Raw genomic sequence first — 27950 nt, 5'->3', positions numbered from 1 at the left:
TTCTGTTACCCCCTCCCTCCCCCCGAAAGAGTACACAATAAAATGTTGATTTGTGTCATTTTGAGATCAACATTTTATGTTTTTCATAAAAGAGTACTTATGCCTACACCTGTCTCTTATACACATCTAGACCCCTATATTCCTAGTAAGAATACAATATAGACTAAGCATTACGGCACTTCCATCTCCTACCGGGATGATCATTTAATCAGTTTTTTTCTTAATAAAAGCATTTACAATACAAAAAAGGAGGACAGGAACATGCAATGTATTTACAAATCAGGGCAGCAAAATTGCTCCTATCGTCTATACTGCTGACCGGCAAATTCTATTCATTTTATAATTAATAATCATGACTTTATTTCTAATTAATTAGCATGATTTGGAAGTTAAATAGTATTCTCAAAATGTGTTTTATAATGCAACTCTGATTTGATATAATATTAAAATAAAATATAATACATATAAAATTTGAAGTTGCCATCATATAAGAAAGACAGCACAATCTACAAATGCTTTACCAATTTCATTACTTTCGTTGATATGAATTTGTAGAAAAGACAACAAAACCCCCATGTAAACAAAAGATATTTTTTACTTTTACATGATTTTATGGATATGAACATAATAATTAACATGAAAAAAACAAACAATGGCACACTACAAAATTCCGTATTTTGACATGATTTTGAAGATATGGTACTTTCATGAAATTGATGACAATTATTGAAACATTAATATTTTAGAGAATTAAGCATACATAGGAATCTAAAATTATAAAAAAAATTAATTCCACTGACAATTACACAACTTTTGTACAATAAAAAACAAAAACAGTCTATGGAATGCACACTTTAGGCATTTTGTGCATCGTTTTAAATAATATTTGGCATAACCTACCATCATTATAGTAAGAAAATCAACATTCCCCCACCCCCAAATAAAAAACCTATTTCAGATACTGTGTATTTAACATCAGTAATGACTTGTCCAATGATAAGCAGGATAAAAATGCTATGTACAGAGCGATACATTTGTTAATTAATCCATCGGTCTCGGCTCCATCAGAGGCATAGTATGCAAGACTTCATCCAAGAGTTGTAGTGCTCGATGCAAGTGGATCTCAATCCAACATGGAGTCTGTTTAATGCTCTGCCTTGGGTAGTCCGGACCCCATCCCTTCACAAAACTCATCCTAAGAATACAGAGTCTTCGGAGGTCATCAACCCCTATACCAGCAGCAGCTGAATACCCTGTTAATTGAAAAATACACATCGTTGATTTCATTCACTCTGTTATAACACTTTCTACATGCAATTCTCAACCATTTACGTAGTAATCAATGCAACATTGAACATTTTCTGATCTATAAATATATCACAGAGCTACATTTACAATCAAAACTTGAAGGTGATGAGGCTCAGTTGACCAGACATGATACCCACTGACCCTTACCTGGCCTCATAATGGGCTTTGCCATTTGTAAAATTCCAGATTACGTTCCATGAATTACATACATCCATTTATATGCTGTACTTGTATATATTATATATTTTATAATTCACCTATTCACAAATGCTCAGTCAAAACATGTTTACAATATGGGTGTTGCAAAAGGCTCTGCAATATTTCACAGGGATGTGTGAGTGACCCTGCTTTCTACAAGCTTAGAGATTATGCTGGTCTGAAACTAAAACTTTCTATAATTCTTACCCGGAGTCACAGGCTCATTAGCCATTAAACTAAATGAAAGGTAAAACAAAATGATTATAGCAATGCACTCCCGAACAATGCAACGGGTATATACTTCAATACTCTGAAATTTATAGACAACTTACTGACTGCTGATGCGATACCACCCACAGATTGAGGGCCTGGAACATGACCGGCCACGGCAGCTGCTTGGGCTGCAGCCGCTGCTTGAGCTGTAGCTACTTGCTGCCTGATTTGGGCATGGCACTGACGAAGATCAAATACCTAAAATATGTAAACAATGACAATCAGCAAAGATACTGACAAGCATTTAAAGAGTCATGACATAAACTTTTTGCACTCATTTTTCTGTCCCTATTTAAATTCTACTGACTGAAAAAAAATCTTTAAACACTGAAACTTATTTTCACAAGTTAGCAACTTCAAAGGTGACAAAAATTGAAACAATTCAGTTTTTGCTGATTTACAAATTTTTTTACTACAGTACTAAAATCCTTTCATTCATTACCACTTACGTTTACGTAGGTACATCCGGCAAAGGACCTAATGGTCCGTAAGCGCAGGGTAACAGAGGCTGCTGGACCAGTATACTGGGGTAACCCCCCCTACTGTACTGGGCTCTTTATTTATAGTCCTTATCCGAGAAGACTTGTTCCACCATCATAACCACAGGTGAGCGTGCTGTTTGCACCAGCGCCGATATTATGGCTGTAGGTTGCGGTGCGCCTGCCTTAACCACTCAGCCATTTGACTAGCCACTCTACCAAATTTTAGTATTTATTTCTTATTCTAATTTTCAATTGAAAGCTAATACAGTAACTTAAATCTACACAGTAAGAAACTGAAATCAGTAGCGGATCCAGGAATTTCGAAATAGAAGCGGTCCAGAGAGGGTCTTTCACAGATGGAAGGTGTTGAATACATCACTGCAAATATAGATGTTTTTTATTTTTGTTTCATTCTCATCAAAAGGCAAGCAACTCACCAGTTACAGGATGGATGATGAAGGCAAACATCTGAATCGCTAAACCCACCATATTTTACCTTTAATTTATTATCATTGTTATTAATTTTAACCATTCTGCTAACAGAAAATTCGGTGGTCATTAACGTAAATTGATTATATTGACACTTTAAAAAACATGACTGTAGAACCAATTATGTTAAATAAAGATGTTAATATGGAGAAATAAGTAAATAAATAAAAAAGGTTACTTTTCTACTCTACATAAATTTTACGGTATATGAATTGCTGTTTATTAACTGTAGTATCACAATTCATCAGTTTTTATATTTTCAATTTTGCATATTCATTCACTTTCTGATCATCTCTGGGAACCCTAAAGATCAGAGGTTCCGGTGAAATGATAGGCCATCTTTTTCTTTCCTTTCTCAACTTGTCTTATCTTTTTGTTCATTTCCTTTCTTATATACCTTATCTTTCCATTGCCCTCCTAACATTTCCATGTTTTTTTGGGTTTTTTTTCCCCCTTACATTTCTTTGTCTTTTCTTTCCTTTTCCTTTCTTATATTTTCCTTATCTTTCCTTTCCCTTTTCTTCCTTATTTTGTATCTTTTTTAAAATTAAAGTAATAATAACAATAATAAAACAAAATAACAATAAAAATATGTACTGTAATATAGTTAGATTTTATAGCGCTTTATACTGAAGTCTCAAAGCGCTGGAGGTTTGAACTAGCTTGTACTGTAACTTGGTTCTCCCCTACGGGTCTCTTCGTGTCTGAGCTCTGGTACCAGCTACACTTGTCTGTCCACAATTAATAATATTAACAAAAGTAGTAAAAAAAAAAAAATCATCATTGATGACAAATTACCTTGATATAAGCGCTAGGATATATCTTATGAACAGCATCCCCTGGTGCTCTACCAGCTTCACGGTCCAAATAGTAGCTTTGCACAAACACAGCGTGATCACTCAGGCAGCGCACCCAAACATCACCCTCTCCTCTAAGATCAAGCTGGACACCCTTGCCAATGTGTAACCTGATGGGATATGAAGACTGACAATTAACAACATAATTTATGTATATACTGGTTTATATAGTTAATTTTTCTTCAAAAATATAAGATATACAAAATATTATTAGTAATTGATTAAATATATTGTTTCAATAATTACAATAATAATTTAATTCAATTTTATTATTATTATTTAAATACAAAATAATTGTAATTATTTTAAAAATAGTATCAATTTTATCAGTTGATCGAGTTGAATTTAATTACCTTAAAGAAATTGTTATTAACAAAACACAATTGTATATAATATGGATTATAAATATTCTTCCTTTTTGACATGGAAATAATGTTTTACAGTACACCACTGTTAATATTTATGTTAAATGACTTATCAGAGGCAAACTTTATTTTGTGTTTGTATGAAATAAATTTGTAAAATAAAAATATGTTTACAAGATGTCAATAATCTGATTATAATGCCTTTGGGGGGGGGGAAAAAAAACTATTCTACATCAGCTCTGACCTTGATATAGGTCTTACTTTACATGTCTGTGGACCATATGAATTCTTCATAATAAATATAATAATGATGATAAATGTAAATAAGCTTTTGCTAATAACTATATGAACATGTAACAATTCCACTATAAATCAAACAATATACCTGGCTCGCTCACTAGCTTCTGTTCTGTGGACATTGGATAGCTGGCCGAGACAAAACCTCTCTAGTCCTGATGGATCCACATAGCCATCAATTGTTACAGTTGAGCAGTTTGATGGTACTTTAAATATCTCACCAACCTGAGTGTCCAGTTCAAAGTAGGCAATAGAACACCAGTGTTCAGGGCCTAAAAATAGAAACACAAAAATAATGTGAAAAAAAATCTAACATGAAAAAAAAACTGTACATTGTCTCTGTATCAAATACCTCATCCCCACTGCCCCGCTATAGAAACATGAACTGTTTTAGGTAGACAATTTTTACAATTTTATATCTGGTGCAATCAATGTTCTTCAATGTTTTAAGAAGGAATCCATTGGAGGTAATCAATCAATTAAATGCATTTATATAGCGCCGGTATCCAATAATAATGTTCAAAGGCGCTCAACAAAGTTAAATTTGAAATGCGTACGGGAACAGGTAGGCCTTCAGACTTTTTTCGAAAAAGTTGACACTTTGTGAAGTTTTAATGTGTATTGGTAAAGTATTATATAAAGTGGGTGCTGCACAAGAGAATGCATGTTGACCACATGACTTGAGTTTCCATTTAGGAATATACAGGAGGAATTTGTTAGATGAATGCAGGTAAGTTTCACTTTTTAAAGAAAGGCCACTCTTACATAACCATTTTTTTCAATTCTATTTTATTTTGTTTTATCTGCTTTACACAAATTTTATTTTTGTTTGTATTTTATGATGCGAAATAAATCTGAATCAAGTCAATACCAGTCCATTAAAATTAAAATTACCTGGATGTGATGAGATTGGCGTATTCAATGTCATATCAGTCTGTAGTTGGTTGGCCTGGTTCCAGTAGGGTCCAGGGGTGTTGGAATTCGGTCCATTGCTACTCTGATTAAATGGACCTGTACTGCTAGGAGATGGCCTCCATGCAGCTGTACTACCTAGAACTACAAAAATGTAAAAAATATATTTAAAAATATAATTAGTACTATTTAATATTACTGTACCACTAGCATCATTACCATCATCACCACCACCATCAATGCTGTAATGACGATTCTTGCAGGGTTTGCAACACCCAGCATCTGAGACACTACAACTTCCGGGTCAGCACATTTGCATATTTACCACTACCAACATCATTGGCTATTATCAACACCACCATTACCAAAAATTCCATCATAGTTCATCATAGCCATATAACATCGCCGGCACCGCAGTCAAGAGAGCAGATTCTCTGTAATATCACTAAAGTCTATACATGAAAAATGTCTTACCTCGAGAAGGTGTTTGAGGATTGCTACCCGTTGGGGATGCTGGACCCGGAGGCCCTGAGGTAGATGGAGAAGGGTGTTGTGGTGGGTTTTGCTGCTGCTGCTGTTGTTGCTGCTGAGTCGCTGGGGCCGAGGCCTGTGGCAAGATTTGTGGCGATGGAGAAGCATCAGATCTGAATGCTTGCCCTTGAGGTCTAGGGCTCGACTGCTGCATTACAGGTCCCGGAGGCCTAGACAAAGGCCCAACAGAACCTACAGAACAAAACCATGATGCTTATTAAAATAGTAGAATGAGATAACTAAAGGCCACTGAAAAAAATTAGATGTCAAAAAAAAAAGTTATATATTTCTTAAGCTCACAATTAAAGAATGTGCTTTTGAGAAGCCACTGTCATGTTTACCTCAGATTCCTTTTTAATGTCATCTTGTTGCATAAACTCAAATGTTGATAAATTTTAATATCACTATTAAATTATTCCCATCACTACTACATCACTATTAAATAATACTCACCAATCCTTGGTGAATCTCCTGGTCTTGTAGCTGTTGATGAGACTTGGTAGCCCGAGGAGTGGCCCTGAAGTGAAGTAGGGGGTAGCGACTGCTGTCCAATATGAACTGGTCCTGGAGCTAATAAAGACAAGTCACAAGTAACATGTTTTAAAAGTTTATTAACCAAGAGCGCTAGCAATCTAGATTGAAAACTTTGAGGTGCCAGTGATAATAACCACTATTGCCTTGAGCTCTGTTCACAATATCACATTTTATGTGACAAATTTGTGTGATGCCAAATATGGGCATATCACAGTTATTTGTCACATAAATTTTGATTTTTTTGTTTACAAATTTTAAAAAGTGATCTTTATTTTTCTCCATTTTGCACATGAAAGTTGTCTAAATTTAGTGTCTGATGTAAAGGTACTGCCATTGTAGGCCTGTAAATTCATTGCAAAATATCGATTATGGGTTATTTTTATTCAGTCTGATGAAAATCCTTTGAAAAACAAATAGTGAGACAGGCTTTTCCAAGCATTGTGATTTAATATGTTAATTTTGGTATGTTGTTTAAACCACTGAACAAAATCTTACCCCGAGGTTGGTGAGAAGCAGGTGACATCATCCTCTGGAAGTTTCCCATCATTCCGGGACTCATTCCTTGCACATGACTACCTGAACCCGACATTCCCATTCCATTGGGAGTTGGGAGAGGTGGATGGGAGATGTTGTGTTGTTCAACCTGCACGCATTCATTAGCAAATTCATCCTTTACTAGACGAGTAGGAGGAGCTAAAAAGGCAATTGGCACATATTGTTTGTTAATTGCAATTTTGGCAACCTTTTTGAATTGTATCAAAAACATACAGAGGAAAATTACCACAATTCTACGAACCGTAATGATTACAAAACTATGTTGTTGCTGAAAAATATTGTAATTCCAGTCAGAATGAAATGGATGACATCACTATGAAACAGTTGAATGCAGCTTAAAACCCTACATGATTACCTTATATTAAGATATAGAACATCTTCTTAATATATTTTAAATTAAAGAAAACATTTCTCTGATGAACAGTAAACTGTATAAGTTACACCTGTTAGAAAAAAAAAAATAAATCTTGTTTCTCCTTCATCCAAAATTTCATAAACACTTTAAATATATAGCAATGATTAATGAAATTTTTTCATATCCACAGATATAAGCACCATTAAGTGAAGAATCAAACAATTATATAGTACTGTAATTATATTGCATTAGGTGTTACTGAAAGGCTTTCAAGCTGATCAATGATTATACAAGACATTAGTTGATATCTTTCACTAATTCTTGGTACAGTACATGTACCTAAATGTAATGTCTTCCATGAAACCTGACAAAGTCGCCAGTAATCAACCAAGAAAAGAAAAATAGGTTGTCAGGACTAAAAATATCAATTTTGATATTTTGAATACATCATGTTCAATAACTATCTGTCATCTAAATAGATTTTAACTTGCAATTGAAAACTACATGTTACATTTTTTATGATTTTATAGAATTGATGCTGGGTAAATTTTTAGTTTTTCTATTTGGTATGTTGGTATGTTGGTAGTCATGGGTAACTCATGCTGCAAATTGAAGTTTGAAGCTATTCTTCTCAGTTGTGCAAATAATATTGATACAAATTTGCTAAAATATGATTTCTTTTCTTTTTTATAACAAATTTCTATACAATTCTAAATTATTTAGAAACACAAATGTGAACACTTTGCCAATTTGACTGGAATTCATATAAATATATTCAACCAATCGAGCAAAACAATTCTTTTAAAGAATTGTTGGATTTGATAATTTATTTTATACATTTTTGCAATAAAAGGTTAAGTATATCAAAAATTCTTTAGAATAATTTTCTGATTTTTTTGTTTTTCATAGAACAGCTTTGTAAATATCATACACAATTCAAAGTCATTCTCACTGATGCTCATCAACTCTCACTGGTGATAAAATTATTCAGGTTGTAGATGTACTTGTAAGAAACACAAAGTCAAGATTCAGTTATTGAAAATATTTAGCACCATTTTATTTTCCATTGAAAATATTACTGTTAAATCAATAGGTAGCATAAGCAACAAAATATCTTGAAAACAATTAGTTTACAAAATTTCATAAACAAAATTACATAATTAACAAATTGAGCTTCAAACATCCAATATGGATCTATTTATATAAAAATAACAAGCAATTATACTTTAAAAAACATACAATCATGTTTAAAACATTAAGTATACAGTAGCACATTTATAATTTAATTAAAATAATAATTTGAGTAAGTTTTTTAAATTGCTTCTGTAGCCCATCATCAATATCATCAGCTGCTGTTACATAATTTCAGCTGCCATAATTCCAGCAATGACCAAATTCAAAGTCTATGTGTCAGGCAAAATCAGTTCAATTCAAATACTTTTTAGAAGATATGACCATGTTTCACTTCATTCTTCATGCCTGTCTGCATCTCTTGCAGTCCTTTTTTCAATCATAACTTCAGCTGCCATTAATCTAAGTACTTTCCATGATGTATTACAAAGTCTCGGGCTAACTTATTGCACTTCAGATAGTAAAAAAAAGTATTTAGTATTTTGTGTAAAAAGTTCTAATTAAACCTCTGTTCCTTCTGAATTTTCAACTGTTTGTTGTATTTTCATTGTAATTCTCAGAAGACTTGCAAATAAACATTCTCCTTTCATCTGGTAATTCTTTTCAATGTTATCACCAATTCTGCTCAAGGCTTCTGTGGCAGCAATTTCTGCAGCTTCTTGTTCTGGAGTTTTTTGTGGTTGTTCATCTCCATCAATGTCTACGTAAAAGTCTGGCTCATCGTATCCAATTTTTTCTTGAGTATATGTCTCCACAAAAAGAAATCTTTCTGTCGATCCATTCATCATTTTAGCAATTGGTAAATAGCTGCTGACTGGCGTGCACAGGGCTGGACTACAAAAGTTGTCGCTCTTTTTAAAACTGTCTTCATTAACAGGTATCTGTAAAGACTCCGAATTTGAAATAACAAGAGGTGGAACCACCATCGTGCGTTTTCTGTACAGCTGAATTGGTTCTTCAAAGCTGTTTTCGACTTCCACTGTTGGTGTACAATGTCCCTTCTCCATTTTAATTGAACTTGATCGGCACATGTTGCAATAGCTAGAAAACCTTCAGTTGTTGACTATATTGCCATTCGTAGATCAAATGATGCACTGGCTTCTGCGATGCCTTTTATAGAGCGACAGCAATGTCCACGCTAGTATTCAATGCCAACAATTAGGTTCAATGAAAATTAAAGCCATTCTATTGGCTATGTAGTACTGACCGTTCCTTGATAATGTCGTACTTGAACCTCTGACAAGGTCTAAACGAATACAATTCACACCCCCACAGATAAATGTACGTATTACGAAAGAAAATCAATAAATTTATTATGTTGGCAACCATGAACTGAACTTTAATTCATTAATATTAAATGAGCACCAACATCAACCAATGATATTGAAGCCAACTCTGCTGTGATCTGATTGAAGCAAGTCCAACACGCTGACCTTGTACGATTGAATACAATTCATTGATTGTAGCGAGACGGAAGATGGACAGCATTTATCTTATAGCAAACAGTACATTTTGTTTTATACAGTACTTAATAATAAGAATGCTATGCCCTGCTAATTGACTGTAAAATTTGTAATTGTGTGCTTTTATAATTTTTATTGAAGTGCACATTTCTAATTTTATTTTCACCCTAAAATTGTTAAATATTTATCGGTTATACTGTACAAAAACTGGATTAAGTTTGTAAACCCACTATTGAATGTATCTGACCAATTCTTTTCATGCAAGACACTAGCAAACCCTGCAAACTTTCATAAGCACACTTCCATCCAAACTAAATGACAAAGATTCTATCATACTACAGTATCAGTATGTTAGGATACACTACTGTATCTAATAAGTCACAAGTGTCAAATAAATAGTTGATATTTAAAAAAGAAAAGGTTTGCTATGGATTTTCAGGTTTTTTTTCTTTTACTCAAAAAATGAATTCTTGAACCTCATGATGCCTGAGCATTCAGTTTTTTTTGTTTTTTTTTCAAATGTGACAAAACAATCAGTAAATTAGTTGAAATAAATGGCAAAGTAAGTTACATTAGACGTTACAACAAATCTACTGTATGGTGCAATCATAACTATTGATATATGCTCTGTCTTGCATAAAGTTCAGTGGATGTAATATTTCTATAAGAACCCTCCTTTTCAAAATCCTGGATGCCACTGCTATATGCAACATATGCCAGACAAAATCTTATTGTTTAACACGTTCAATGCCACATCTTTTGTACAAGCTCTGCCCTGTATGCCATAAGTTTACGAATGAAAACACAGTTTTTTCAAATCATACTAAACTAATCATAAATTATGAAAATGGTGTTTAATAAATTGGCGGGAAAATATTTGGGGATGATTAAACTTGTGGCTGGCAATAGGAAAATTGTTTTTATTGCCTGTGCCAGGTGCGAGTTTTCTCGTCCACTTTTTGCATGAGTTGTTCAGAGGGTGCCCCACACGTGCCATCTTCTGTACCGACGGCAACAAAAGCTGTATTTTAAGTATAATTAAGAATTTAAAAGAGAACAAATATTCCCTGTCAATTAACGGATGGTTAATAGTGTTGACTGATATTCTTTTTCGCATAGACCCTTAAATCAATAAAGATATTTGTAGTAAAATATTTGTAAAACTAAATTTCGTCGATCTTTTTATGGTAAATATTTGATCATTTTCAACGAGCTATTTAAAATGTTATTTGAATTTTTGAGGTCACCCCACCCCCCACACAAGTTCTTTTGCATACAGTGTATCTTTAATCATTCTTGAGACAAAAAATGTTACATAGACAGCACGCAGAATCAATAATCAATCACTCAAATTAGCCACCATATACAATACTGTACTACATATAATTTGTATTAGTTCTTTCTTCATTTTTGTGTTTCCTTTTTATTGCAGTTTATATTACTAAGTAAAATCTAGATTTAGAATTTAGAAAGGTATACTGCAAGCCTTTTAAAAGTACATTTTATCTGAATTGAGCATACAATCCTGGAAATGTGCAGAATGGTACAGTCATTGTCAAACAATAACATTCAGAGGTTTGAATTTCATGTTTAAACTTCCTTAATGTCAAAGAAGAGGTGGAGCATTACTGAAGGCAACCAGTACAAAGGCATTGAAGATTGTAAACTGATAACTCAAACAAGGGCTAGTAGAATGGCTGGGCATTTAGCAGGGGCACTATGATTCTGGTGATAGAACAAGTCTTCTCAGATAAGGACTATACCGTACACCCAGTGTATACAATGACTTATGTGCACTATAAAAAATCATGTACATCATTTGAGATGAGCAGGGGGATACCCTGGCGTATACGCGAGTTGCTGGTACCGGGTTACCGGGTAAAACAGACACGAAGGGATCTTTAAGGGAGAAGAAAGTCATTGATCGAGTTCCTAGTCCACATATCAAGTGCCTGAGCCTCATATTTGATGCATATGGCGCTTTATAAAACTACATTATTATTATTTTATACATACCGGTCATCCAAATTTTTAAAGCAACAATGATGTTAACATAAATTATCCAACAGCTTCGTGGAATGTTATTTGCTGTAACTTCATAAATTGAAGTACGTACAGTATGTACACACACACACACTCACACACACTGAAGTTTATCAACAGAAAATTCATTAATGATCACTGGTGATAAATTGTTGGATTGTAGATGACAAATTTTTGTACTTGTAAAAACCACAAAGTCAAATCTATTTCAAAATTTTCAGCACCATTTTATTTAACATTGAAATATAACTTTATTTTTTTTTTACAAAATATAAATATTTTTAAAATATGTTCAAAATTATTGTCGTTTATTAATGAGTTGCTATAATTAAAAAAATAATACTGAACTGTACACATCCAATGTGGATTAATTTATGCACAAATAAACAATTTGAATGCAATGATAATACTGTTAGCATACAATTTAAATACATTATATAAATTCCTTTACTAAAAGTGATTTAATTTCCTATATTCTGCAGCCCTCTAATCATATATTAGTCTTTATATCTTCAGCTGTCATATAGTTTTAGCTGCCATGAAAAATTACTAAGTCTTTAAATAAGGCTAAATTATTGCACTTTTGATTTCAGTTTTCTTTGGTGAAGTAGATTCAATTGTTATTTCTTATAGCCATCTACCTGATATCGTCAGCTGCTATATAACTTTAGGTTCTTTAGTTGCCATAGTCCTTTAGTTTGTTTTTTTTTGGTCGTAATTATAATTGCAATAACTTGCCTCGTTCTCATTACTTGAAGCAATTCAGGAAAAGTTTCAATTAAACTGCTGTTCCTTCTGAATTTTCAACGGTTTGTTGTATTTTCATTGTAATTCTCAGAAGACTTGCAAATAAACATTCTCCTTTCATCTGGTAATTCTTTTCAATGTTATCACCAATTCTGCTCAAAGCTTCTGTGGCAGCAATTTCTGCAGCTTCTTGTTCTGGAGTTTTTTCTGGTTGTTCATCTCCATCAATGTCTGTGTAAAAGCCTGGCGTTTCATATCCAAATTTTTCTTGTGTGAATATTTCCACAAAAAGAAATCTTTCTGTCGATCCATTCATCATTTTAGCAATTGGTAAATAGCTGCTGACTGGTGTGCACAAGGCTGCATTGCAAAAATTGTCATTTTTTGGAAAATTATCTTCAGGTATAAGTAAAGACTCCGAATTTGAAATAACAAGAGGTGGAACCACCATTGTACGTTTTCTGTACAGCTGAATTGGTTCTTCAAAGCTGTCAACTTCCGCAGCTGGTGAACAATGTTTCTTCTCCATTCTGACTGAGCTTGCTCGGCACATATTGAAATAGGAGATTGCTTTTGTGATTTGTTGCTAAATTGCTTTTCGTAGCTCAAATGATGTACTGACTACTGCGATACCTTTTATAGACCGACAACAATGCCACGGGTTAAGTGCAATAATCATTGAAGCCATCCCATTGGCTATCTACTACTGACTGTTCTTCGATAATGTTGTACTTGAACCTAACGTTGCTCTATCTTTCCTCCGGAAACAATATAAATTTGCTGTCTAGCCTTCGATCCCGACAAGGTCTAAACAAATTCAATTCACATCACAGATAAATGTACTAATTATGTAAGAAAATCAATATATTTCTTATGTGTGCCAACTGTGAACTGAACTTTAGTTCATTAATATTATATGAGCACCGATATCAACCAATGATATTGAAATCAACGCTGCTGTGACCTGATTGAAGAAAGCCTAATATGCTGACCTTGTACGATTGAATAGAGTTAATTGTAGAGAGACGGAAGATGAACAAGTAGTATTTGTGTACAGTAGACATACTTTCTCCAAATGTCAGAACGTAGCTTTTGAATGTAATGTATGAACTTGGTTAATTCAAGGTACATTAACTTTTTACAAGTGACTTCTTCATACTTTAGTTTATACCTAAATGGTGTGGGTGAGTTACTGTAGCATTGCGATAAGGGATTGTGCTTTAGTTGGAAATAGACCACGGGCAAGACACTTTGCACGCAGTTACAACAATTCCCCCATAGTAGCTACCACAAGTTCAGCTGACTGAGCTAAACTGTTCCCTTGTAATCAATTATTATATTTACCTAATTACTACATTTGCAGACATGGAACTAAGATCCACCCCAAACCACAACTCTACATTCACAATTATATGTTGCCTAAAGTGTACGGGAAAGGCTGATTCAAACAACTTTTAAACAACTTCACTCTCTTTTCAAACTATGTCTAAAAACCCACCAACAGTACATTGTTCTTATCAGCCTCTTCCTTTATCTTTTTACTTTTTTCATTACCTTACTATTATTTTTATTAGTAATTATTATTATTATTGCTGGTATTATTGTGCTGTTGTTTTTCTTTATTTATCAAATCGATACTATGGCTAAAATTAAATGCACTGACTAATAAATAAAACAATATAATTCTAACAATGCATATCCCTCTCCATGAGTGCCTGTTGCATATGTCATTTGTGACTGGGCTGCCAATGATGAGTGTTGTTTGGTCTTTGAAGCTGATTTTTTTTTTTAATTGTTCATACAGAGATCAGTTATTATGCACTATATAAATGTCCACTAATAAACATTACAATTTTTATCATTACTTGGTTCGCTGAAAACAAAATATAAGGGATAAGCACAATAAACATTAAAGGCATTACTCTGGCTATCTACTACTAACCATTCCATAATGATGATTACTGACAAGGTCTAACCGGATACAATTCCCTACAAATAAATGTAAACTAACAGAAAAAATCAATAAATGTATTATGTTGGCAACCATGAACTAAATGGTTCATATTCATTAATATTAAATGAGCACCAATATCAACCAATGATATTGAAGCGGTCTCTACCTTAGTGTGAGTGAAACAAGCTGGATACTCTGACCTTGTGTGATTAAATACAATTCTTCAGAATGGGAAGGAAAATGAATAGTTTAGTATTTGTTGTTAACTTTCTTCTAAATGTTGTTTTGCTATTTTAACAGTGCCAGACCATCAAAGGAAACAAGGTTGGCATAGCATAACCTTTAGCTACTAGTCAGAAGGAAATTTTTCTATTGTCATTCTCCTTTTTTATTTAGAATTTTTGAGCTAAAGTCTCTATATTCAAGTTATGCTGCTACTGTCCTGCAGCAGACAATCAAATATGAAAGACCAACTCTAAAAAATTACAGATCTTTTTCAGACACAAATACTGATGCTTGGCTATATACAGTAGGGTATTGTCAAGCATCAATATTTTTTTCCTACTGTTTTACAAGTTTTTTTTTTGCTCAGTTTTTTTTCCTGGTTATTTAAACAACCTTTTAAGTTAGTATAATTATTAGTACAATCAATATAAAACAGAGGTTTCCAACAGGTGGCCTACAGGGCTGGAAATGGCCATGCATGTTATCTGGCCTGATACAAGAAGCCTAAAATAATATTTCCATTCTGTTTTTGATGACTAGGCCTATATTAACTTGCATATTGCAGCTATGCTCAATCAAATCAAAAGAAATATTGCAGCAAATAGGAAATAGGAAAATGAGTTTAGGCTCAATTACACGACTTTGCATGATCACTAGACCTTCAAATTGATTCAATCCACAAACTTGGCGTCTTGTCATGATATAGACGAATACTGCCTGATATAAATTTTTCCCCTATATGCTTGCTTTAAATGTTTTATCAATTTCAATGTTATCAAACTATTTGATAACATAATTAATCTGACTCGTAGATACACTGTTATTTTTTAAGTTATAAAAGAGAGAAACCAATAAATTTATTATATTAGAATCTATCTATGGTTAACAGGCAGAGTAAAAATTGAAAATTATTTTGTGTTTTGAATTGTCTGATTGTCTCATGTTCAATTACACGTCACATGTATAGGCTACGCAATACTAAAATACAGGTGGGGTGAATACAGTACAGTAGGACATATTTTAAAAAGTATGATTTACAGTGGAATATTCAATCAAATTTCAATTATCATTTTGAAAATTTTCATTTGTCTGACATTCATATAGGAGGTCTGCTGCTGCTACAAGTTGGTTCCGACTGTAAGTAGTTTGTTGACTTATTCAGAGTATTGTAATGGTAATTAAAAACAATGTAAAATATGCAGGAGAATTTTTTCTGAATATTGGAAACTTCCGACAACTTCATATCGTGAAGTAAAATGTGTTATTTTTTATTTAAATCCACACACACACACACGCACTGTGATACCCAACATCAACTCTGAAATATACTTTATAAATTATTTTTGTTGTTTTATAAAAATATAAGTCGTAAGAAACACAGTAGAACAAGTTATTCTTTTGGTAAATAATAGCACCATTTTATTTTCCATTCAAAATTTTACTGGAAGACTGATTTGCTTGAGGTAATTCATGAGTTGTTATAATACATTACTAAAACTGTAAACATTCACTATAAATCATAAATCAATAGATAAATTCTATAAAAAAATTCTATAACAGAAAAATATCACACAATATTTTAGTTCTTAAAAAAAAAATTAAAATTACATTACATATAATTGATTAAAATATAAGTAGTATTTTAACTTTCTTAAGTACATTCTGCAGCCCCTTCATCAATATCAGCTGCAATATAACTTCAGCTGCCATGAATAACAAAATGTAGTCTTTGTTGCTAATTCTTGTTTCAGATTTCAATTATAATTAGCATAATATATGAAGTATTCATTCACTAGATTCTTTAGTAACTATATCGTTTCACGTTTCATCTCTTGCTACAGTACATTCAAAAGTGTACTACATCTACTGCATAGTTCTTGCCATGAAAAAGTATATTTGTACTGTACAGCATAGGCTAAATCATTGCACTTCAAATTCCGATTGTCTTTGGTAAAGTAGAAAAGGCATTCCTTCACTTCATTTTAGTAAAGCCATTAGAAGACCAGTTGGTCTAAATTTTATCTCTAGCACCCTTCTTTAAAGTTTCAATTAAACTGCTGTTCCATCTGAATTCTCAACAATTTGTTGACATTTTATTGTCTTTGTAATTGAGCTCAGAAGGCTTGCAAATATATATTCTCCTTTCATCTGATAATTCTTTTCAATGTTATCACCAATTCTGCTCAAAGCTTCTGTGACAGCAATCTCTGCAGCTTCTTGTTCTGGAGTTTTTTCTGGTTGTACATCGCCATCAATGTCTACGTAAAAGTCTGGCTCATCGTATCCAATTTTTTCTTGAGTAAATGTTTCCACAAAAAGAAATCTTTCTGTCGATCCATTCATCATTTTTGCAATTGGTAAATTGCTGCTGACTGGCGTGCATAAGGCTGGACTACAAAAGTTGTCACTTTTTTTAAAGTTGTCTTCATTAACAGATATTTGTAAAGACTCTGAATTTGAAATAACAAGAGGTGGAACCACCATCGTGCGTTTTCTGTACAGCTGAATTGGTTCTTCAAAGCCGTCTTCAACTGCTACAGTTGGTGTACAATCTTTCTCCTCCATTCTAACTGAGCTTGCTCGGCACATGTTTAAATAGCAGGTTGCTTGTATGATTTCTTTAGTTGTTGCTATATTGTCATTCGTAGCTCGAATGATGTTCTGGCTTCTGCGATGCCTTTTATAAAGCAACAGCAAGGTTCGGGTTAATGCTCAATGCCAAGGGTTAATTGCAAGAAACATTGAAGCCATGCAATTGGCTACTACTGCTGGCCGTTCTATACCATACTTGAACTTTACATCGCTCTATCTTTCCTCCAGAAACAATGTAGGTGCAATTTAACCTTCGATGCTCACCAGGTTTAACCAATCATATTACGAGTAGAGATAGATACAAAAAATACATCCCAAGATAATCAATACATATAATGTTTTTAACCATGAACTAAGTTTAATTCATTAATATTAAATGAGCCCCAATACCAACTAATGTTAATGAAGCGAATGCTGCAGATGATATGATAAAATTAAGTAGAATACTCCGACCTTGTATGACAAAAATCTATTCAACACAGTGAGAGCCAGATATTGAAAAATCAATACAGAAGAATTAACAATTGGTGTACAGTAATTGTTAACGCCAGATTTTGTTTTCAATTGCATCTGAACAAATATTACAGAAATACTACATCATTTTGTGGGATGAATCAAAATATAGAGAGCTTTAATATTTAACTTCTCTTTGCATCATTCTTTTTTTCTACTCTATGGAATCAATGGAATGCTACAGCCGGTCCAGTATATTTTCGTACAGTAACTTTAAATGCTAATGTACCTGTACTTGTAGCAGGCTGGAGTCAACAGTATTAAGAGTATGTTCAAGGACATAGTGGCGGGAGGTGGGGCCAGGGTTCTGTTGGGGAGAGTTTCCCCACCCCCATATCCATTGTTAGGGAGAAAAAACACAATTTGTTGAGGAGCAAAAAAAATTAATTTTTAATAAAAAAAAAAATATACCATATACTTTTTACACCATACCAACCCCTCCAACCCCTTCCCTACACTTCCTTCATCACATTTTCTGCTTGAGATTAGATGGTGAACAATTGTAACAGATTTTGAGAACTAAGATCTTAGAAACAATCAAAAAAAGGAAGATGAATAAAGGACTATCTTACCTGTATGTTGAAGTGTTAGTCCAGACAAATCTATAAAAAAAATATGTATAATATAAGTGCAATAATTGAGATTACGTAATACAAAATTCTGTTATGTTGTACTCATGAATAGGAAAAAAACTATGAAAACACATGAAAGAAAATTTTGCGAACCAGTTATTATTGAATTTTTAATTCTCTCTTTAAATCATTTATAGACCAATTCGGCAATCAGAATTAGATGGCCTATGGCTAAAATACTGCAATAATTAAATAAAAAGCATTATAAGTGCCATCGATCTATGCAAGCCGAAAATGGGCTGCAGTAAGACAGAAAAAACATATAATGATTATAATTTAAAAAAAAAAAAATTAAACAAGAAAAAAAAAAACTCTCAGATTTATTTTGCATGCTCTCTTAGGTTCTACTATGCCTAGGGAAATATAAGGACTATGTTCTGACTTTCATAATATAATTTTCAGTATCAACATTTTTACAAAACACCTATAATCAAAGAATAAGTTATCCCTCCAATTTTGCAATGTAAATATTGTTATAAATAGTATTACTTATACTTTAAAAATTACAGTAGCAATGTCTAAAAGCATTATACTACTAAAAGTATTATAATGTTGGTCATATCATCACTTTAATTCATTTTATAATATGTTAGGACTAACATTCCAGTACACCAGCTGTAGTGTTTGCATGGCTTTGAACCAGGGACATAGATTCATAGTTAAGTGCATACCAAGTCCAAATTATTCAGATATCAATAATTTAATCAAGGCATGGAAATTATATTGTTAATTATTGCTTTACATAAAATGGCTACAAGATGGGGATAGCTGGTACAGTAGCTGTCCCCAGCGATGTAATCGAGAAGGCTCCTTGATATATGAACCACCAATCTATTTTACTTTGCTCTTTTGTCAAATAAAGAATAAATATTTTGAGTAAATCTCTATGATCAGTTTTAAGGGTAGTTGCTAAATACAACGGGTTCAGCCGAGGGGGCGTGGCTACGTATGTTGACGTCATGCAAAACTTCAGCTATGTTTTGTATTCCTCGACAAAGTGTGGGCCCTGTCTGTAATCGCACATCATAGCAAAATACAGTCCGTACAACTAACTCCTTCATGGTACAACCAATGTAAGAAAAAATAAGTTGTCCCTGTGTGTTTTTCTTTCCAAAAAATTGGGATCCCAATATTATCAATTCATGGGGGCCTACACAGAGTGAAATAATACATACAATAGGCCTAGTTAGTCTTATTTTAGCGGTACAATTAGGCCTTAATCACAGACAGAAAATGAAAACAATTCAATGGCCTAGGCCCTACTATAAATACTGTACTTAGCAGGGGTGGCGGCAGCTGTTTGGGGGGGGGGGGGGGCTGGCTTCCCCCCCCCCCCCTGTCGGGGAGAAAAACCACAATTCGTCGGTGAGAAAAATGTAATGTATTCTATTAGTACACCAAAAATCACTAAAATCGACTAAGTAAGCCTTTCAAACCAAAAATTGTTTCAGGGTGGGAGAACACTTTCGACAGATATTGACGCCCGACCACGCCCGCTTTTTTTGTGGGGGGCATCGACCCCCTCGTCGGGCAAATCCTGGAACCACCCCTGTAATACTTAGTCTATGGATTTTCCAATCTTAATCCTATGAACAAATTATCTTACTGGAAGAGAAAATGGGCCTAATAAATTAAAATTGCAACTTTTACAACATGACTGCAGAAGTTCAGATTTTTTTTTTTTTTTTTTTTTTAGTGTTCACTGCTTTGAAACAATACTGCCGCTCAGCATGCTCGCCTTGCTAAATTCACAATGGTCACACCATCACACAGCACAGCAGTGTAGTGTAGTGTGATGTGTTTTTTGGTAGACGGCATAATTATACATGATCATATATACAGTACAAGCCACGCCCCCTTGGCTGAACCCGTTGTATTTAGCAACTACTGTACCAGTTTTAAGATTATGGTATGTAGTACTGTAGTAATCTCTAGAGGGCAGCATTGCAATGAGAAAAATGTTGTTCTGGCATACTCATGCAACAGTACCATCACAGATCTAATATTTGGAGAACAAATTGCAGTTAAAATCCAATAACATACATTGGTATTGGTGAACTCTAAAAAGAGTTTTTAAGGTAGGGCAAGGAGTTTAAAGGTGGACGGAGAACCATGTAATTAGCCTTAGACTATTTGGAAAACTCCAATGCTAGGTGGCCCTGCCCACCTCCACCCACCCACTATAACTACATCCCTGATTGATATTTTGCTACAATATTATACAACAATATATCAGATCCGCAAGACCATCTAAATATAAATTACAGGTACGCACAAACGGATAAATTGTACCAACCATAATGCAAAATTTGTTTTTAAAAACCAATGAATTCTGTAACAATATTATCTGTGATAAAATATCTAAATGCCCATTTTTATATACAGTAGTGCATCATGCCAACAAGGCCTCTATCATGATACAAGGAGTATTAGAAATAGCATTACACTACCCTGTACAGCCATTTAATCAAACACATACAGTATGATTTTGCTATTTCCTTTTCTCTACAGTGCATAGAGACAAGGTTCTTGGGAGAATTGCTGCCAGTAATCAGCGCATTGGTGTTCACGCCTACAAGTTTTTACGACTTATTCCTTAACACTGTTTCCTCCAAGGTTTGAACCCTCGATTTTCAGGGTTGAGCCTCAATGAACCTTCCTGGAGTGTCAAAATCAAAACAACTAATCAATCAGAACAGAGCCAGAAATTTGTGCAGCCTACAAACACATGTGTTGTCCCACAAATGCACGTGTTCGTACTGTATGTTGTTATGCTGCAGTTTGGTGGGACCTTAACAACAACTTCCAAGGAACAGGGCTTAGCAATTAATGTTCTAACCATTCATACAGCTACATTTTTCTAAATTTAATAAAAAGGAACAATTTAACTCACCAATACCTGGCGAAACAATGCGTTCATAGTGGTAGGGATTAACGCACACACTATCACACTTCAGGTCAAAAGCAAATTGACAGAATTTCAGGTGTTTGAGTTCATTTTTGTGCAAATCTGGCCAACGCCATATTCTTGCATAAATAACATGAGGAAATCCTTTCCTTCCAGCAACCTTTAAAGAGAATAAGATACTGGATATAGAATGTGTAATGCATACTGTACTGTACAAGCATTCAATTTAATTATATAAAAAAAAACCACTGTGCAGTGTACAGTACATACTTTTAAAAAGTATTTGCAAAATATACAAAGAAAAGGAAAAGGCTTTTTTTTTTTAAGATTAGTGTATGGGTAATGTCATGCATCCATCCATCCAGTGAGATCCAGCATCTTTAATCTACAATGGCATACTGTACTACACACATTTGGGTTGTAGAGTGTTTAATCTGTGTAACATTTACATATTCTATACCAATAAAACTATCATTTAATTACAACAAAGAATGCAGGATTGTTAATTACCTGTAAGCGGCCATCCAGTGTTCTTTGAATGGTGACACATTTACTAGGGTGAGCTCCATTTGTAGTGATGGCAGTGATTAGACTGTCCAGTTCATCACGTTTCTCTTTCAACTTTTTCACAAGACTCTCAATGGCACGTTTGGCAAAGCTCTCTGGTTCTCCACCTTGCCTATGGCAGATTAGACTGTGCACAATACTTAGACAGGCATCTGCACTTGTGGGGGCTGGTGCCATCATCTCTAAACTTGGATTAAATCCTTGGACTGACATTTCACTTAAATCAGTAAGAAGCAAGGTTAGTGCCTGCAAAACAAAAACAATTACAAAAAGATATTTTCAATCAAGAACATTTCAATCATATTGAATAAGCCTTAGCCTACATGAATGTGTATTGATCATTTCAGCAATTGAGCATTCTAAAATACTACCAAAATGGAAATTACTTGCAGAGGTCCCAAATTTCCCATGTTTTGTGGGTATTTCGGAAATAGGGATAGGCTCCCCACCCCCACAAGCAAGCAAAATCTTTAGGAAACAAACCCATTGGGATGGGCAGCAAAATATTAATAATTAATAATTATTTTTTGTATATATTGTACTCTTACCAGAATGCCTAAGAAAAAACCCATAAAATTAAAATGTTTAACGCTACAATAAATATTTTAGGTATTTATGACTCCACTAATAAATTCATTGGCCTCAAAAACATAGACACCAAAATCATTTTCATATGACTTCAGATAAAAGAGTTCAATGGAACAATCAACCAATCACTCAACACATGAAAATATTCTCCCCATTGCACAAATACAACACCTAAAACCTAAAAATAGATCCTTGTGATGTAGGTCGGAGCTGGGGAAAGGGTTTGGGAGGGTGTTCCTCCTCCCAAATGAGATTTTTTAAAGAATAGGAACCTTTGGATGGCCAGAAATGACACGCTCTGATTGTGACAGACATGTGTTGGCTTGGGCCTATTTTTATGTATTTTTTAGTCCAACTGCCCGACAAGCTCTGTCCGATGGGGGGGGGGGGCTTGACCTGCACGGTAGGGGGCTTCAGCCCATGCTGCCCCTCCCCACTGGCACCGCCACTGCTTGTGATCGCAACTGCATAAAAGATCACTCATTTTTTCGTCAATCAAAACAAAACCTACCTTCTTGGAAAATGTCAAAGGGCATTGAATAATGGAACCTTAGCTTTTGGTGACATCGTTTCATGATTAAATTAAATCTGTGTAGGATGCCGAGTTGAGCAATGGCAACAAAACATTTTCATAATGAGTGACAAAATGGTGTAACAAACTAATGTCACATGATATAAAATCCACCAATCAATGACAAGGATCTATTTATGTGTTAAATAATATTTATTCAATGAACCAATTTGACTCTATACATGCTACACAAATTGTGTTCCATACTGTACATCATGACCAAAACAATCCAACCATACTGTAAAGTTTTTTAATTGCGTGGACAATCTCTAGGAAAATAGGTACGCGAAATCTTAATTAATTGCTGCATTGTAACCTCATTGCATTGGTTACATACAGTAAGATTTGGTAAAAAAACCTAATTTTCGGCAAAATCTGCTCTGAAATCGGCCCTTATTTTCTGAAATGCACAGACGGATTTCTAGAACAAATTTTTTCGCGGGGGATAATTTCCCAGCGCATGCCTTAATATTCAGTTTAGCAATCCTATTGTACCTTCTATGGACGTATCATGATAGGTGATTTCAACTTCCCCGACGTTCATTTCAGGCTATCTGGCGACCACAGAACAGGCGTCTCCGGGAGATTTTTGTGTAGGAACCATAAAAATTGTATAAATTGTAACAATTATACAATATAGCTAGAACAGAGAGAGAGAGATCTCTAGGGTAGGCCTAGCTAGCCTAAACAAACTACAGTACAGTAGTACTTAACATTATAACTTAGGCTACCCCTAAGCCTAGCAGCCATATTATTATATTGTGCAGGCCCTGGGCAAGGCCTAGCCTGCCTAACTAGGCCTAGCTATTTTTTAGTAAATAAATGAACTGTTCGTTAATTATAAATAAGCCAAATTAAAGCATCGTCTGCCAATGGTAATGATGCTATGTAGACACTCATCTTAACAACTTACCAAAATGACCCTAAATGACGTATAAATGGCGTGAAACGTCGTAGGCTAGCTAGCCCCAAAGGAAGGCCCGAACCTCGATTCCACAGGAGAAGAACACGCCGTCAAACGCCGCCGATATTTGACATCAGGGAAAACAGAAGATTAAACACCATCAAAACGAATCCATTTCGATGCTCCTGCCAAAGGCATCAATTTTGTTTTAATGCGTACCAGTGTAATGCTAACAATAAACAACTTCCTGTACTTTTGTATTAAATTAATGATAGGAAATAATACTAAATTGACCCCAGAAATATAAGCCAAAACGGAAAGCAAACTCGAACATACAGTGGCTAGACATAGCGACTACTCTTTAAAACGCATGTGTAATTTTGACCAATCGGGTTGTGTTTACACAAAAAATAAGCCAATGGCTTTGGAAATAACAATTAGTCTCACAATAACAACTAACACTGCGTTCAAACAAATCGCATCATTTCGCCACTTTCGCCACTAAAGTGCTCTGACTAAAAACAAAGCCAATTTCATTCTCTGTGATCGTGAGTGTATGCCTTATACAGTGAATTTCTCATTTTATCTATAAAATGCAGATCGTTGCAGGGAAAGAACTCTGACCTACCGAACTAAAACAACCTCATAGAGAGGCAGTCTGATTATTTAAAAATGGATTGCTTTTTGAATATTTCAATTTTACTGTCAACAATATCAAAATTTAAAAACATTTTTCATTGACAAAGGGTGATGAGGTATAGTTAAATAAAACTAATTTAAGCTTAATACCTTCTTGATGAAAACAATAGAAAACCGATTATTCTAGTATTTGAATAAATTTATCTGGACGTACTATATAACAAATCATGAACATGAAATAAATAACATTATAAATGAGACTATATTATAAAATTAAAAACGTATGTGATAAGTTGAGGTAAGTAAATGGATCTGAAATATATGTAATAAATACATTTTCTTTATTTATTCTGCAAGTGATTTCTACAGGGGCGGATCCAGCTCGGTAAACGAGAGGGCGTGAATGTGCGAACAGCAGAGAGCCCCTGTTAGGTCTGCAAGGGGCGAATCGGAGCACCTTAGTTGCTATCTCATTAATGTTTACAATTTTGTTGGCGATTCCGATAAGCTTTACAGACCAATTTTTTTTGTACGCCCCTTACGCCACCCTCTAACTCCGCCACTATTGTAACAAGGAAAGATCGTTCCATAATTGCACCATTAAATGAAATTCTTTGTTGACCTAAGTGGCGTATCCAGGGTGCGCTCCCCCACCCCTAAAGTAACCCATCCCAAAAAACCACGCTCAAGTAGGGTGGTATAAAAATCACCTAAAATCACTTTGCCAGCTAGCGCCCCTCACCTAACATCAAGCCTCCCACGTGAGTTTCGCCATCCCCCCTCCCTCACCTAACACCAAGCCTCCCACGTGAGCTTCGCCACCACCCCCTCCCCCACCCTCCACTGACCTCCATTTAAAGACTCTTAGATACGCCACTGGACCTGAATTAATACGTTAATTAATTGTGTTGGGCAAGGCAAAATTAACAGTTATATTTAAAAACTAAAGTGTTATATGGATTATTGATATTTTCAAATTAATCGTTAGTAGAATGGAGTGTTAGCAGAGTGGATGTTCTACCGCGATAGGCCTATATACCAAATATAAGAACATGCCTAATTGATAATTTATAAATACAGTATAAAGAAGTTTAAACTTAAAAACAAAGGCAGAGTATGGACAACGTATTATACGGAAATTACACATATAATTGAGCAAAATTTGATTTATGAATTCATATTCGTGTAGAATCCCCTTTCCATTTCTCAAAGGGCTATAGGCCTATGGTCAAAATCCTCCAAGGGTCTTTGAAAGAAGATCGGCCAAGAGTCTGGAGTCCGATATCTGGGGTGGTGGTAGACAACCAGTAGAATGAGAACACAAATTTAAAATCGTTACTTTTACTATAAATTTACTATTTCGGAATTTTCCTTTAAGACAGTGGGTAACGTAGGTCTACTTATAAAGCTTTTAAATGGACTAGGCGTCTTTTCGAGATGGTACTTATATTGTAAATGAATGTCACAGAAAGAGGAATAAATATATATTTCATTTCATTCGCATCCAGCCAAATACCAAAGGTGTGATGCTTTATAAAATAATTCTCTTTCTGACTCACTGACTCAGTCGTGAGAAGATCCTGCTCTCACCGAGGAATTGAATACAGGACCATGGGACCAAAGCTATACACAAAACTCCACTTGGTATATAGTTTATATGTCAGTTAATAATTATTCTATATACTATGCGATGCAGGCTGACGTTCTGTTTGCACCTATTTTTTTTTATTGAGCATGGTTAAATTCCGTACAAACTCCCTGCCCCTAAATTCATTAAGGTAAGAATCACCAAGGTAAGAATCCTACATGAAGAACTGCGGCTATATAAATTCATTATTAGGAGGTTGAAAATTGTATATATAATTAAATGTATTACAAATGTACACACGTTTATTATACACATATGCTTATCAATTATGGTAATAATTATATCAAATGCTTAATTTTTATTATATAATTAAATTTATGTATATATTTTGTTGGTCCAACAGATTGTCTGTCGTCGGCATGTTTAGAAATTTAATTTAAAAAAAAAATTCATTTGTGTGAGTTTTAAAACAGAATTTCGAATTCCATGGTTGACTGTACACGGTTTATAGTACCAATTCCACATACAGCATGCATTTAGCATTCATGTTGAAAATTAAAGAAAATGCCACCCTCTATAGTTTGCAAAAATAAGTCCACGCAAAGGTCCTAAAAAAGAAATAGTCCATCGGCTTCTATTCGCGGTTTAACTGACGTGAAGCTAAAAAGTTATAACAGTAGAACCCCTCCTTTGGGACACCACTATTATGGGGACACTTTTTCGTAAAATAGGGGGAAATATATCTTTTAACGCTACAACAAACCCCTATAAGAGGAAACCCTTATTAAGGGAAACAAAACCAGGAACAACTTTTGTAGTTTTAATAACATAATTACTGTATAATCTGTTAATTTCATATCTTAAATGAATTATTTTTATGTTATAAATTAGTTATAATTCAACTGTAACTCATTCTTATGTGAATCAATTAAAATAAAATTTTAAAGAACACACTCCAAAAACCCCTATTAGAAGACAATTTCAAATTTTCGGTTAGTGTCCCTAAATAGGGGTATATTCAGAGGACACCCCTATTAAGGAGACACTTTTTTTGGTCTCGAAGGTGTCCCCTTAAGCCTCTTTTCCTGTCGACGTTAAGCGACGTTAATCGACGGTATCTCAATCGTTATTCAAACAAAAATAACGATTGACAGGAAAAGGGATTGTTGCTTCTTCAACGCCGACGTTATGAATATCGGTAAACTTTAACGATTTACAGGAAAAGGGGTAAAATCGATCGCAAATTGACGCTAGACATCGTTATCGTTAGCAATCGTTGAAGTTGAAACGGGTTCAACTTTGACGACGAAAAACGTAAGAACTGGCCAATCAAATTATGCATTGATGATGTCATTGAAACTTTTCTGTTTTTGCGCGCTAGGCCTGTGTGTGATGTGCGGTGTGTGGGTGCTAGTACACGAAGCAATTCGTCTCCTTGCTCTAAACTCAAATGTAAGTACTTTGAAAATTGATAGTCATAGGCCTATTATGGATATGTAATATATTATTATGATAATTAACCTAACAGGTAGCCATTCGATTTTACTTAATGCCACACTCACGTTTAGTGTAGGCTAGGGCCAGCTAGCTAGCCTAGGCCTATGCTGCTAGGCCTAGGCTAGGCATCTGCAATGGAACGCAAGGCAACCACTCCTATGGAAAGGAAGCTGCCAAGCGTAGTCTAGCGTAACTATCTGAGCCCTAGTTAGACAGAGTCAATTATCATATA

The 27950-nt window shown here is 34.4% G+C and overlaps 1 protein-coding gene across 2 annotated transcripts; it reads right to left on the bottom strand.

Annotated features, from left to right (window-relative positions):
- Window positions 1-170: 170 nt before the first annotated feature.
- LOC117110721 (mothers against decapentaplegic homolog 4-like) lies at window positions 171-24357 on the bottom strand. 2 transcript variants are annotated; one of them, XM_033253495.1, is made up of 12 exons: window positions 24004-24357; window positions 21875-22177; window positions 21350-21524; window positions 18397-18426; window positions 6742-6939; window positions 6166-6282; window positions 5656-5904; window positions 5164-5325; window positions 4358-4541; window positions 3549-3717; window positions 1839-1977; window positions 171-1253 (listed from the first exon to the last, which is right to left on the bottom strand). In XM_033253495.1, the coding sequence occupies exons 2-12, from the start codon at window positions 22142-22144 to the stop codon at window positions 1042-1044; spliced, it is 1905 nt and encodes a 634-aa protein (XP_033109386.1). In that variant the 5' UTR covers window positions 22145-22177; window positions 24004-24357; the 3' UTR covers window positions 171-1041. The 2 variants fall into 2 exon arrangements, with proteins under 2 accessions (XP_033109386.1, XP_033109387.1); XM_033253496.1 differs by having other exon boundaries at window positions 21356-21524.
- Between the last annotated feature and the right edge of the window lie 3593 nt (window positions 24358-27950).

Source organism: Anneissia japonica, unplaced genomic scaffold (genome assembly GCF_011630105.1).
Source record: "Anneissia japonica isolate Jap-2015-1 unplaced genomic scaffold, ASM1163010v1 scaffold2756_len2360902_cov194, whole genome shotgun sequence".
In the NCBI taxonomy this organism is placed as follows: domain Eukaryota; kingdom Metazoa; phylum Echinodermata; class Crinoidea; order Comatulida; family Comatulidae; genus Anneissia; species Anneissia japonica.
This window is presented reverse-complemented; position numbering and strand designations above follow the sequence as displayed.